At 41.4% G+C, this 15,512-nt stretch overlaps 1 protein-coding gene across 1 annotated transcript in view; it reads right to left on the minus strand.

Annotated features, from left to right (window-relative positions):
• Positions 1-14,204, minus strand: part of MYRFL (myelin regulatory factor like) — a 134,131-nt gene extending 119,927 nt beyond the window's left edge. Inside the window, exon 1 of the mRNA XM_077775266.1 lies at positions 14,159-14,204. Coding sequence (XP_077631392.1) covers positions 14,159-14,204 — 46 coding nt within the window. The remainder of the gene's footprint in view (positions 1-14,158) is intronic.
• Positions 14,205-15,512: the final 1,308 nt, after the last annotated feature.

Genomic DNA, 15,512 nt, shown 5'->3' on the forward strand with positions numbered 1-15,512 from the left:
GGTTTTCTTCCCGATCACACAGGCTACTACAGGGAGCTCCTTTAAAAGAACAAACAGATAATAAACTGATAACACCACTTCGCTGGGCAGTAACTGTGGGTCAGGCACTATGCAAAGTACTTCACGTATATCATCTTACTCAATTCTCACTCCTCTCCTATGAAATAATATCTACTTCACTTGACTGGTGAGGAAACAGTCCCAGAGAGACCCAGCCATCTGCCAAGATTGCACTATAAGTCCACATTAGAGGTGAGATTTGAACCCAGGGCAATCTGGATGCAAAACCTGTGCTCCGACCACTACGTCACTTGTCACACTTGCACACTGGAGTCAGGAATTTGGGGTTAATGGGTGTGATTTGTAATGATACCCACTTTCCAGGGGTGATGTGGGTGGCCTGTAAAATGTGGGAAAGATGTGTAATCACATAGTTCCAAAGATCATTCCCACAACCCCCAGGGCCATTACCTTGAATATTTCCTGGTGCTTGGACCTTCAGTTTTGCTCCAGACTACAACCTCTACTTGTCTATTTGACTTCAAAAGTGCTTAGTGACTTTTTTTTTTTTAAGATCTATTTATTTACTTTAATTTATTCATTTATTTTTTATCCTTTAAATGCATTTATTTTACTTCTGTTTTTTTGTAATAGTCTGTCAAGTTGGTTTCCATATAACACCCAGTGCTCATCCCCACAAGTGCCCTCCTCCCATGCCCATCACCTCCCTTCCCCTCCCCCCACCCCATCTGTCTTCAGTTTGTTCTCAGCATTCAGGAGTCTCTCATGGTTTGCCTCCCTCCCTCTCCCCCACTATTTTTCCCCTTCTTCTCCCCATGGTCCTCCATTAAGTTACTCCTAATCCTCCTATACGTGCAAACATATGATATCTGTCCTTCTCTGCCTGAAATAGAGAGAGTGCGAATGAGTGAGGGGCAGAGAGGGAGAGAGCGTGAGAATCCTACAAGGTACAGAGAGAGAGGGAGAGAGAATGCAGAGCCTGGCGGAGGGCTTGAGTCTACCCGATCCAGGCCTTGAGCCTGTGAACCATGAGATCATGATCTGAGCCCAAGTCGGATGCTTAATCGACTGAACCAGCCAAGCGCCCCTCCTAGTGACTTCTAAGTACTGATTCTGATTCTCAGCTCATGACCCAGTTTGAGTTAAAGCCTCAACCTGTCATAAAAGGACTAGAGTTTTGAATCTGCCCATCCCCAGCCAGCATCTTTGCCATGTTTTTTCCTGAACACCATACCACCTTCATTGCATCCCTACTAACAGTTGCTTTTAAGGAAAACAGAGTTACAATAACTAGAGGAAGATCATTACTGTAGGTCACAGACCTAAGAGTAATCTACATAACCAATATTGATGAGGAGCTGTGACTTCCTTTCCAGAGTTGGTTCGGATATTCAAGTATCTGTGAGGAAATGAACACAAACTGAACAATTATGTTATAATGCAATAAGCGCATTCTGGTCCACCAGAAATTCTGGTCAAGAATCTCATTCACTTAACACATATTCAACAAACATTTTTTAAGTAACTGCTCCATGCAAGACTTATAAGCTTGCAAAGGTGAACAACCCAAAGCCAAATCCTCACATGGAGATGCTTAAACTGCCTTCTGTGGGAAACAGATATGTAAACACACAACTTGAACTTTAATGTAAAGGGTGCACATTCAAAGATATGGATAAGAGCTGCAGAAGCATGGAGAATTTTACCTCTAACTTTGCCCAAGGAAGTTGGCTGGATAAAGAAGTAGGAAAGTATATTCTGGGCAGACGGCACAGTCAAATACCCAGTGTTATGAAAGGGAGAGTAAAAGAATGTATTCAAGAAACCATCAAAAGCTGTGTAGCGGAGGTATAGATAAGAGTAAGAACAATGCTGAAGATAATAATAGTAATAACAGGCATACAGTAATCCAGCTACTGTTCTGAGCCTCATGTATACGGAATCATTTAACTTTCCCAATAATTCTAGTAGACAGTTACTAGTAATACTCCAGTTTTATAGATACATAACTATATGAGGCACTGAGAGATTAAGTAACTTGACCGAGATCACAAGGCTAGCAAGAGACATGGTCAAGGTTAGAACTCTGGCCCTGGAACATCCTCTTAACCACTTAAACCAAACCACCTGTAATAGCTATCAGTATAGGGGGAGTCCCCAATGTAAGGATGCCTGAAATGTTAGATTGGGACAATTACACTGAGCTAAGACAATGGAGATTCAACAGAAATGTTTAACCAATGGTATCCACGTAAGCCAACAGCAAAGTGGAAGGTGGTCAGCACAGGGACAGAAGTGAAGAGGCTCTTTCAAGAGGTAAGTGTCTGAACAGACGGGAGGTTGCAACCATAAGACATTTCACCTTAGGGTGGAAGCAACAATTTGATAAATGATTAACTATAGAGTATACGAGGAGTCATCTGGAGTGATACCCCAGTTTCTAGTTCAGAGGTCTGTTGGAGAGTGAAGGGAACACAGTAGGCAGTGAGGATTGAAATCAAGGAGGGAAAGGATAACAAATTCCATGTTGAACGTGTTGATTTGGGGAAACAGGGAGATCCAGGCACATACATATATATGTACATTAAACAGCTATAAATATAGGTCTGAAACTTGGCAATAGAGTTTGGGATATGCTGACCTATGGGAATGCCCACTCAGGGTAAGCTTTTGGTGTTCAAACAGAAGAGTTTCTGAGACAGGACTCTTGGGCAGACAAGGAAGGGGCAAACTACTGAAAGCACCTGAGAGGAAACAGGCTGGAGGAGAACCAGAGTGCAGGTGCCATGGAATGAAACAGGAGAGAGCTTGCATGAGGAAACAATAGGCGATGATGACCCAGGAAGGTGAGGGCTAAAGGTGTTTTAATACAATCTAGCAATAAGGAGAAATTTCAGAAGAGCAAATCAGAGCAGAAGCCAGATTTAATTGGGCTGAAAAGTAAATGAGATGCAAAGAATAAAAAGAATGGGTGTTTTTCAGTTTGGTGATGAAAGAGAAGAGAAGGAGAAGTGAATGTCTGGAAGGAGGGATAGAGTTGAGAGAAGAGATTTAAATGTCCTCACTGACCCATTGATACCTGAATTTTGCTATTATCCACACACACACACACACACACACACCCAGTATGTTTTATTTCCCTTGCCTTTCCCTTGTAGGAGCTTTATTGAATCAACTTTTAAGGTATCCTGTAATGTAAAGTATTCCCAGAATCTTTTTAAAAGCAGGCTAAGCACAATCAACAAATGTTGATCCATTGCCAAGAGCTTCATCCTGGCTGACTGGGCCGCTGGAAATATCTCTTCAAGAGCTTCTGGCACAGCCTCAGGGATAGAAGGATGCCCAGTGCAGAGGAAATCATCACCCTTCTCTGATCATGTCAATTGCTCAGGGAGAAGTCACCTGGTTTTCTGTCCCCATCGGTGAAACAGAGAGCAGACTTTTAGAATTCGCTCCCTTTGAGGTTACAGTATCATTTGTGCATAAGTGTTTTCTGATACAGTTACAACTCAGAATATAGAGATGAAACAGTTATTTTTTTCATCACTGCTTTTTCATGTCATCAAACCTCCCTTTCCCACCTCTAAACCACATGTTCAGTAGAATCTATATGTTTCTAGACTCTGATTGTTGAAACATGCCCTATTCCAGGATCTTCTACTAGTTCAAAGGCCATCCTCTCAACCATGGGCGGCTCCTGGCTCTGGCTCCTTGAGGAGGGTAAGTGGAGAGAAGCCACCAACAGCCTGAGACCAGCACAGGGATTCCTCACATCTTCTGAGTCGTAGACCTCACTGAGTATCTGATAAAAGGTACAGAGGCTTTCCCTAACATAGAAGCCTACACAAATACTTATTTCCACTCACTGTCAGATGCTTTGAGTCCGCCTGAATCTTATCCTAGGTTAAGGACTCTGGGCATGGAGTAACTTTTCTAAGTCAAAAAATGAAAATATCAGGCAGCAGTGATAGTGAGTCTATGGTTTAATTTTTTAAAAAAACACTAACTGGTAGATAATTTGGCAGTACTTACAAAGAGCTAATTAAAAACAAAACTCTAGGGGTGCCTGCATGGCTCAGTCGGTTAAGCGTCCAACTTCAGCTCAGGTCACGATCTCATGGTCCATAGGTTCGAGCCCCATGTGGGGCTCTGTGCTGACAGCTCAGAGCCTGGAGCCTGCTTCAGATTCTGTGTCTCCCTCTCTCCCTGCCCCTCCCCTGCTCATGCTGTCTCTATCTCTCTCTCAAAAATAAATAAAATGTTAAAAAAAAATAAAAATTAAAAAAGTTCTATATGGTAGTCACTGCTTTTCTTTAATTTTTTAATATTCATTTTTAAGACAGAGAGAGATGGAGCATGAGCAGGGGAGGGGCAGGGAGAGAGGGAGACACAGAATCTGAAGCAGGCTCCAGGCTCTGAGCTGTCAGCACAGAGCTAGACATGGGGCTCAAACTCACAAACCATGAGATCATGACCTGAACTGGCGATGGATGCTTAACCAACTGAGCCACCCAGGTGCCTCGGCAGTAACTCTATTTTGAGGAGATTTATACAAAGTAAATAACTAAGGGTTTGGGAGGAAATTTCATCACAGTATTATGTATCACAGGTAAGAATCTAGAACAAGTCTGAATGTCCAGCAATAAGAACTGGTTAAATTATGGAACATCTCAGGGTGCCTGGGTGGCTCAGTTGGTTAAACATCCAACTCTTGATTTGGGCTCAGGTCATGATCTCCTGGTTCATGGGATCTAGGCTCACGCCAGGCTCTGAGCTGTCAGCACAGAGCCTGCTTGAGATTCTCTCTCCCTCTCTCTCTTCCTCACTACTCTCCCTCTCTCTCTCTCAAAATAAATAAGCTTTGAAAAAATTTATGAAACATCTCAAATAGAGGTTCTCCTACGTGTCCCTGGGGGCTGAAAATGGGAGGTGTTCTTGCTCTTCACTGCTATTTCCAGATTAGCTTTCCTCCTCCCCTCTTCAAATGAAGCAGATGCCACATGACTGGGCCACCTCCTGGTAGTGGCGCCTGGCAAACTCTTGGTCACTCACTACTCCTTTCCCAATGAACATTCACCATCTGGTTCCCTCTCTTCCTCTCTGCAACACCACTCTCGCCATCACTGCTGGTGGCTTCAACATCCACCCAATATTTCCCAGCCTCTTGAATTCTTAAACTCCTCGCTACATTTTCCACTACCTTTTCTACTATCTTTTCTCCACCTCACCTCAGACACCTCCTCTCTTGGCACTCTGCTAAACCTTGGCATCAAACCAGTCACTGCACCAACCTCTGAAATCTCATTTCCAAGTGTTGTATTCTCTGACCAGCTCATCCTTTCCACTCACTGACACTTACGCCTCTACTCGAATCATTTCACCCACTGGGATCCCCTATTCATGAACCTTATTACCACTTTTCCACACCTCCTCGCCCTCCTGCTACCCCCACTTCCCTGCTTACCCAGCTTAGATGTCGGGGTCCATCACACCAAGTACTCCCTTGTAAAGACTAATCACTCTCTTCCCTTCTCTCCCTCTGTGGGACTCACCTGGGAAAACCTCAATTTTGCAAAAACCCAATTCTTCACCCACCCCAAGCCTGCACTTAAGCATATGAATGTTGCTCAGCAAATCATACAAGTGTACTGACTGACCTCACATAAAGTAATGGATCACAAGTCTCAAGTGAACACAACAGAGACCGACAATCCTACTATTTCCTAGCATATTTGCTTATTTTCTGTAGTGAGCTGAAAAATGCCACCCCCACCCCAAATTGTCTGACCTATGTGCAAGACCTATGAATGTGAACTTTGGAAAAAAAGCTCTTGGCAGAGGTAATTAAGTTATGGACCTTGAGGTGAGATCATCCTGGATGAAGGTGGGCCCTAAGTCCAGTGATGACTGTCCTGATAAGAGAAGAGACTCACCGAGAAAATGATGATGTAAAAATGGAGGCTGAGATTGGAGTGTTTAGTCTACAAGCCAAGGAATACCAAGGACTGTCAGCATCACCAAAAACTAGGTAAGAGACATGGAGCAGATTCTCCCCTAGAGCCTTCCAAGGTAGCACAGCGTGGCCAACATCTTGATAAAGATGTTTGGACTTTTGGCTTCCAGAACTGTGAGAGGACACATTTCTGTTGTTTTAAGCCACCGAGGTTGCAGTTATTTGTTATGTCAGCCTAGGAGACTAATACACACTCCAAGAAAAGACTTTCATAACTTATTCTCCTTTCTAACACCCTCATACAGTCCCCTACCACACTCCCGCCACTAGCTCCCTCCTAATCCACCTCAAACTTCATAGGCAAAGCAGAAGTAATCTGTCATGGGTCCCCACCCTGAAATCTACCACACTACCTGCATCTGTCAGACGCTCCACCTCTCCTCCTATTGCAAGACAGCAAGGGTGGCAGCCACCTCGAAGCAAGCTTCTCTAGGTGCTCTGGATCCATCTTCACCCACCTTATCAAGGTTCTTCTCCCACAGTTAATGCCCCCTCCCTCTTCTGCATTGTGAATGTATTCTTCTACACTCAATCATTCCCATTGGAGACCATGCTTCTGTTATCTCCCATCTTTATTTTTTTAATGTTTTTTCAAATGTTTATTTATTTTTGAGAGAGAGAGACAGAGTGCAAGCAGGGAGGGACAGAGAGAGGGGGAGACACAGAATCTAAAGCAGGCTCCAGGCTCTGAGCTGTCAGCACAGGGCCCGGTGTGGGGCTTGAACCCACGATCTGTGAGATCATAACCTGAGGTGAAGTAGGATAGTTAACCAACTGAGCCACTCAGATGCCCCAGTATCTCCCATCTTTCAAAAACAAAATTCTCAAAAACTCTTGCCTCTATACCCCCTCTGGCTTTGGCTGAATTCCTCAGCTCATGACACAACAGAACTTCTCAAAATCATTACCCATATCAGCCACTTACCTTCTGTTGCTGCTTCAACCTCATGGACTGGGCTTTCTTCCTGCACTACATGGAAGCCACTTGTCCAAGTCACTTAAACCTTCGTTTCCACATTCTGTGCTCAGTTATCTGGCATTTCAGAAACATGTGATCATGTTCTCTTTGAAACACTCTTCTTTCCTAGCTCCACACCACAGGCTTTCCTCTAACCTCATTTAATGTTCCTTTGTTATTCTCCCTTGCATCCTAAATGTTATCATGGGTCTCCCTGGTCTAATCTGCCTCCCTTCTCAGGATTTCATCTTGTCTTAGGGCTTTAAATACCAACCATTTGCTGATGACCCCCAAACTGATATGTATAACCCTGATCCCTTCTTTGGGTTCCAAATTCAAACATCCAGTTGCCTTCTAATATTTTCCTCTCTGTTGTCTAAAAGGTATCTAAAACTTAAAGTGCCACAAATAAATTATTGATTTATCCACATACATACACATGCATACACACACACACACACACACACACACTTGCACTTCTGCCTAGTCTTTCACACCTGAGTACCTTGTATCAACATCCACCAATTATTGGTGCCTACACCTGGGCATCATCCTTGACTTCTCGGCCTTCTCATCCCCCACATCCTACCCATCTGCAAGTCCTGCCTGTTCTCAAGGGTTTCCTATCACACTGAGAATAAATATTCAAATTCTGATGTCATCCCCTACTACCTTCCTCATTGCCCATCAACACTGTCCCCTGCCCCCTCCAGCATGCTCCTCACCCCACCCCACCTCCACCTGCCCACGCCAAGCTGAGGGACTTCACACTGGTGTTCCCTTTACCTGGGGCACTCTTCTGACAGATGATGGATGATGGCTAGTGGACAACTTGCTCAAATGTCACTAAGAAGATTCACTGATTACCTTAGCCTATGTAACCCACTCTCTCTCCCATCCCCAGTGTCTCCCTGCGCTGCTATCTGGTTTTATTTTCTTCATAATTAATGACTGTCTGAAATCATTTTATTCACTTGCTTATATCCTCATTGCCTTCTTTCTTCAGCTAGAAGAGGAGTTGCTTTGGGAAAAGGACTCTGCTTGTTCACCACTGAATCCCCAGCCATTAGGGCAGCATCTGGCTCACTCTGATTGGCTGGTTAATACAAACAAAGGATAGGAATAAATGAGGAACTTGTAGCCACTTACTACCCAGAAGACCTTCAAGCAAGTTCACCTCCGCCTGCCTCATGATTCTCATGGGAGGGTGAAAATCTCTCACAGGACCCTTTTGATGTTACACAGAGAAAATGATAACAGGGTAACAATGAGAATTATAATAGCTACCATTAATTGAACTCTCTGTGCCAGGCATAGCCCTTTACAACCACACTTTGAGATAATATAGTTAATCACATTTTATAAATAAGGAAACTAAGACCTGCAGAGGTTTACTTCTCTGTCATCCCAGAGGCAATAAATGGCAGAGCCAGGATTCCTATCCAGGATAACTGATTCTGAAGCCATGGTCCTAATTAAAATTCTATACCCAGCACATAGTAAATGCTCAATTTAAAAAAGTCATAATTTCTAGTTATTATTGGAGGATGTTGCTAGGACACAACAGGATGTCTAAAATTCCATCATAAGAGAGCAACCAAACCTACCCATAGAGAGAGTAACCTTTTTTTGATTCATTTGATCAAAACATCTTCATGTTCTCTGAAAGTACATTGAGTATAAGACTCTATAGAGAAGTATGGTAGCATCAGATCATTTGCTGTTTGTACCTTGTGTGCAGCTCAGGTTTTACTGGGACAGAAGGAGGAGGGTATAAGGTGCTGGGAGAGTGAGAAAGCAGTGGTCTCAACGTGGAAGAAAGACAAAGAATTGAGAGACTGGCCTGAGGCCAAAGATCCTTTACCCAGGGCGCCTGGGTGGCTCAGTTGGTTAAGCATCTGACTTCAGCCCGGGTCATGATCCTATGGTTTGTGGGTTTGAGCCCTGTGTCAGGCTCTGTGTAGACAGCTTAGAGCCTGAAGCCTGCTTCGGATTCTGTGTCTCCCTCTCTCTCTCTGCCTCTCCCCCATTTATTCTCTCTCTTTCTCTTTCTCTCTCTTTTAAAAATAAAAAATAAACATAAAAAAAAAAAAGACCCTCTACCCACAAGACAACCTTGCCCAGGGCCAGCCCCAGCACTGCAGTGTCTGCCTTCTGCAGACACTGCTTTTGGCTGTTCAGAGCTTCCGATTCCTGTCACAGGAATTCAGAGTCATCAATCAATTAGAGTTGGTTTCACTTTTGGAGAAATAATATGCAAGGACCACTTAAGACATTTACCATTAATCTGAGGCTCTCCACTAACTGGCAACACTTCGTTTGCTCTGCCTCTGTTTATTCTAGTCACTGGGCCTTTCTGCTACTGGGCAAGTTTTTCCTTCTTCCTATATTTGAACTTGCTGTGTTCTCCAAACCTAGAGTTCACTCACTCCTTGTTGACTAGAACTGTCTTGCACTGTTCTTCCATTCAGTTATTCTAGAAATTGAATGTCTACCAAATGTAGATACCATACGGGCACTTTTCGAAGCTCCATCTCTCTTCTCAACAATTCACTCTACCTTCCTTGGAAGCCTTTCTAGATCCATCCCATCTGGGCTGGGCACCTGGGTCACTGCTCCAGAGCCTTCCAGTGTTTTCCCCATTGTCCTGAACACATGCCACATGCACGGTATCCCCGTACAGCTTGGGGACAGTAGATGCCTCCCTACAACACTCTTCTAATAACAGCTACCTAGGAATCTAACCTGGAGCAGAGAGATGGGAGCAAAAACTATTTTGAAGCTTGTTGGCAGCTGCTTTCTGAATGGACTGTTTTTCCTCCTAGATCTCGGGAGCTGTGGGTTGGCTCCTGCCTGTCCACAGCTTCTGGTTGGTTCTAGAAGCTTCCTGCTCCCCTGGGCTTCAGTGAGTGTGCTGGCGTTTCAGTCCCTCAGTGTCTTTCTTGCGTCTTCTTGTTACCTGTTCCTACTATTTGGTTTCCCCACTTCACTCAGTCAGGGCAGGACTCTCCTCCACTTTCAGGGTGAGCCAACAGGCATTTGAGAACCTATTTCGGGGCACTGCCAAGTGCATGAGCTAAATAGCTTCTCACATCAGAAAACCTCCTCTTTAAAAATTAAATACAATGAACAACTAAATATTCTTCTCAAATCAGTTTTTATAAAATGTTCTAAGAAGGCTGGGAATAAAAAGTGAGACCTCTGATATCAAGGCAGTCGCCAAAAATACAGATAAGGAAACAAATTAAGAATGTGAAGTCACAGCTTTCAAAAACAAAGGAAGTAAAGTGAAGACTGAGTTTTACTGTATTTCATTTTCTTATTCCTTTTTACTCAGAGAGTTGTAAGAATTAAATGAAATAATGAACGTAAAGGGAACAGCATGGGGCTAGGCACATGGAAAATTCTTAATACATGTTAGCCATCTGTTCAAACTAAAGGTGAAATTGATAAAGTTTCCAAGTTAACTGACTTCAAATAGTTAACCATCTATTTTTAAAGATAAAATCACGACTTTCTTAAAAAAATTTTTTTTAATCTTTATTTTTGAGAGACAGACAGAGAGAGACAGAGCGTGAGTCAGGGAGGGGCAGAGAGGAGACATAGATCCAAAGCTGGCTCCAAGCTCCAAACTGTCAGCACAGAGCTTCATGTGGGGTCAAACTCAAGAGCTGTGAGATCATGATTTGAGCCAAAGTCAGATGCTTAACCAACTGAGCCACCCAGGTGCCCCCAAATCATAACTTTCATAGAAATGTAAGATGAATGCATATCAAAGATTTTATTTAACTACCTAATTAATGAAGGGATCAAGAAGATGTCCCAACAGGCTCAAGGGGAATTCAAACAGCAGATCTACATCTATATCTACAGCATCTGTATCTATCTAGCTACACCAGGGAATGAATTTACAAACAAAAGCAAAACTGGCCCTTACTGGAACTGTTTGCTGATCCCACTAAAACTAAATTCATATGCATATCTATAGACAAAAACCACTCGCACTGATGTCAGTGATCTACAATGTATAGAGTTTTAAAATATCTCTAAGACAATGATAGGTATAAATCCCACAGAATCTGACAGCCCAGAAGATGCGATCTTTTCTATGGAAGATGTCCATCATCTTTGTCATCAGAAGAGTTTTGCTGAATTAAAACTCATTCTCCTCTATTTAAGAAAACTGCATTATAACATAATACATTTCAATTATGAAGCACTTAGATAATAAAGCATAAAGAAGAAAATAAAAATCACATATTCTTATCACTAAGAGATAACAACTATCAATACCTGAAGTGTATCCATCCAGTTGTTTCTATGTATATGTGTAAGCATGTATGTACATATATTTACTGTTTTCAAATCAGTTTTAATAATAAATTTTGTTCTGGGAAGCTATATACATATAAATATTCAATTGTATATACCAGTTTACAGTCCACTTTTCCTTTTTATATAATAGACATTTTTCGTTATCATTTTCAATAGCTACAAAATATTTCATTACATGGAAAAACCATAATTCATTTAATTAATCCATCACCATTAGAAATTTAGATTGTAGCCAAGTTTTAGTTATTTTAACAAAAACGATATGCTTCCCTCCTGACAGCCTTTCCCTTGCAGTGGTACCAGCTTTGCTGAAAAAGCCAAACATTTCACATGGTGTCAGTTTCCAGAGGATGTTGGGAGCCCCAGAACACCTGATCTGCCTCTGCTTTAGTTATTATACCTACCTGTGACCAGGGAATTAGAAATAGAATTAGAATACCAGCTATCTGAAACCACCCTTTTGTTCTTATCATTTTCCTGAGACACATCGTAAAGATTTAGGCATATCTGAAATTTAAAATAAAAACTAAGATCATCCTGAGCTTTGACCCTCAAGGCCGTTTAATTGAAAATGATATTGTCAATACAGATATTTTTTCATACAAATGTGTTCATAAGCAAAAACCCAGTTAGCGTTGAGTTTCTTAGAACAAAGAGTCTGAGCAAACAGAAAAACAGCTTTCAGCCAGGAAACAAATTGTCAAAACTTTTTGTGATTTTTCAGACTTTGATTTTTTTTTCTTAAGAAACAGAGAGAGACAGACCATGAGCAGGGGAGGGGCAGAGAGAAGGGGAGACAAAGACTCTGAAGCAGGCTCCAGGCTCTGAGCTGTCAGCACAGGGCCCGACATGGGGTTCGAACCCAACAAACTATGAGATCATGACCTGAGCCGAAGTTGGACACTTAACCAACTGAGCCACCCAGGTGCCCCTGGATATTTTTTTTTGTATACAAGATGACATTTAGTTACAACTGACCCAACAGGAGAACAATGAGCTACAACTGGCCCTCCTCACTAGAATAGCATTGTTGTCCTCATTCAAAGGAGTACTTGAGAAAGGAAATCATTAAAATCTAAGGGAAAGACGTCAAAGCCTTACAAGCTACCACTTAAGAGAGGTGGTTGTTGGACCAGGCACACAGCAGGTACTCAATATTTGCTGAATAGTGGAGGTATAAACATTTGGCAATGAGCTGTGTGGTTTTCAGGAGGAAGAGAATCAGTTAAGCTGGTGTCTCCATTTTTTATTTCTAAAAATTAAGAGAAATGACTCCTCTCTCATGAAAAAAAAAAAGACTTCAAATGGAAGAACAGAGTGGTTTAAGCTAAGAAAAATACTATTAAAATAATAATCAGATATTGTAGCAAGTTACAGAGAAGACTTGTGGAAATTATATCCCTGGAGAGAAAGAGTGTAGGAATCCTCCAAGTATAGCAGAATTTCCAAAGAACACAAGGTAGACCACATTCACTTTTCAGGTCTTTTCCAGTTACAGCAGGAAATCAAGTAGACTTTATGCTTTTATAAAATGAATTAGTGGTTTCTCTAAAATAAAGCATATATATGAAGCTATAGCTTGGGGTTTGCTACCCACTGCTAGGATGAAAGTTACACAGAATATAAAATCAGGCAATAACAATCAGGCAATGCAACATTAGTGTGCCTACTGTGTGCCAAGCCTTACCCAAGTAGACATACTGATTTGGCTACTGTCAGAGACAGAATATCCAATGGGACAGATCATGACTGAGATGATGTGATAATTCTCTTGGACTTAGCTTTCTTCTTGTCACTTCTAGCAAAATCCAAGCCACAGAAACAACTATATTGTATTTGATTCCTTCCAATGGTGACCTAGAATCTCACTACTTCTTGGGTATGACCATTCCGTATTTCGTACTGTTTGGTGCTGGGTCAATTCCATTCGATCTTTTTGCATCTAGAATTTGTCAGGCACTTTACTAATCACCAGAAATGACAAAAGCACTTCTCTATATGCAGGTAACTGCCCTCTGGATCTTGTGAATAAACAGGTCTACCCTCAATTCTTCTCATACTTCCTCCTGAGAAATACCTTTAAAACATGTAAAAGCTATGATCACATTTCCATTCACATGGAAGTCTGAGCATCGCTGAAAAAGAACCAAAGACTGAAGTCTACGATGGCAAGTTCTTGCTGACATTTTTAACAGACCCGCCATTAGAATAGCAACCCAATTAAATATGCCAGTTTAGAGTTTTAGAAGAAAAAAAAATCTGTGTAACCACATCCTATAATATGCCTCTCCCTTGAGAAAGAAGTACTCATTTCTGTAGTATGCCTCTCCCTTCAAAAACCAATCATTATTCAGTTGCACATTTTTAAAGTGTCGTGAAAAACAAAGATGAGAAGGGGGTGTTCCTTTACTGTTTTATACTTAATTATACTAAGAGGAAAACTGCCTTAAATGAAATCTTACACCTTTCTTGTGCTATATTCAATAACTTTAGAGATGAGACAAATCTGTAATTTTTGAAAAGTAGGGGATTAGAAGAAATATAATCTAGCACAGGACAGAGACAAATGCTAGCAACATAGATATGCAGACCCTGTGAATTTTTTTAACAGCCAAGCTAGAAGATGGAAATGCTGTATTCTTTTACTACCTATACCATTGATTTTTGCTATGAACGGAGCAAATAAACTTCCACTTCCGATTTCAGGACAGTCAGTATGATAGCATATCTTCAAGTCCAAGTTTAAGTGAATTCCAAAAGAGTGAAACCGTGACTGTGAGCAGAGCCATTTCTCAGAAGCAGGAACTGCATGTTGGAAACTGACTGCTTACCTTCGAAGAACTGCTGCAGAGCCTCGTTCTCTCCTACCACATCCATGGTGCTGCGGTCCTGGTAATGCTTCCCCCCAGAACAAGCGTTCTCAGACCTCAGGAACCAAGGGCTCGTCCTCTCCACTTGATGCCTATGAATCCTCTTGAAAAATCTTCATTTTCTTTTTATTGGAGTGAAGCATATCTTCTGCCAACAAACTGCGTCCAGAAAAATGATTAAATTTCAAAATGATTATAAGACCAGGCTATATAGGTGACCATGCAGGAAAAAAAAACCCCTCAAGAATAGGGAAGTGGTAACAAATCTATCTTACTGTAGGGAACTGTTTCTACTCTGCCTCTCGTCTTTGTTTTAAGGACCTTTGTCCTTAGTGACACATGTAATTACATAAACGGGCAATAAATACATAGTCTTATCTCTTATTTGTCCTTACACCAATATATTTATATCTTCCCCCTCTATCAACTAGATCAATTTAGCCATGCCAGGAAGATATAGCTTGTGTGTGTGTGTGTGTGTGTGTGCGCGCGCGCGCGCGTGCGCGCGCACGCGCGCCCCTAGAGAATGGGGACAATTCAATAATCACTTTTACAGATACCTAGAAGAGCAGATAATTCAGACAGCCTTGTGATAATGAAGAGTTGGGATTTGTTAAGTATTTCTAAATTTAATCACAATGAAAACATTCCTTGATACATTCTTAGTCTATCTCCTCCAGATTTTATTTTCTTTGAAAGTATAAACTAAAAAGTAGGAGAAGTACCTCTAATGAGCAACAAAAATTGCATTTGATTCCGTAATTCTTACAGTTGGGTAGAGGCTTCACTCTTAGCTGGTTTCATCCCTAAATATAAAACCACATGCAAATAAATGTTTTGCTTTCACTGCTTAACTATTAATTTACTTAATAATAGCCTACGAATATAATTAGGATATTCAATCGGCTCTTTAACCCTTCGTTTCCTTTTCCCCCAATTTTTATTTTGAAAGTCTTTATCCTATAGAAAAGCTGGAAGAACAGTACCATGAAATACCCACCTACTCTTCACCCAGATTTATTATTAATATTTCCCATTTTTGCTTTTTCTTGCTTGCTATATATATTTTTGGCTGAGTCATTTGAAAATATTGCTGACATCTTGACATTTCACCCAGAAATAATTCTGTATATGTATCCTAACAAATGAGGACATTCTCCAACATAATCACAGTATTATTACACACAGGAAATAGAACAGAAATTTAATATCTCATTAGTATTAATAACTTTGTCCCCAAAATATCTTTTATGGCCTTTGTTTTCTGATCAAGGATCTAATGAATGTTCATGCATTGCCTTTGGTCATGTTTATT

This window comes from Crocuta crocuta, unplaced genomic scaffold (genome assembly GCF_008692635.1).
Source record: "Crocuta crocuta isolate KB4526 unplaced genomic scaffold, BGI_CrCroc_1.0 scaffold97, whole genome shotgun sequence".
In the NCBI taxonomy this organism is placed as follows: Eukaryota; Metazoa; Chordata; class Mammalia; order Carnivora; family Hyaenidae; genus Crocuta; species Crocuta crocuta.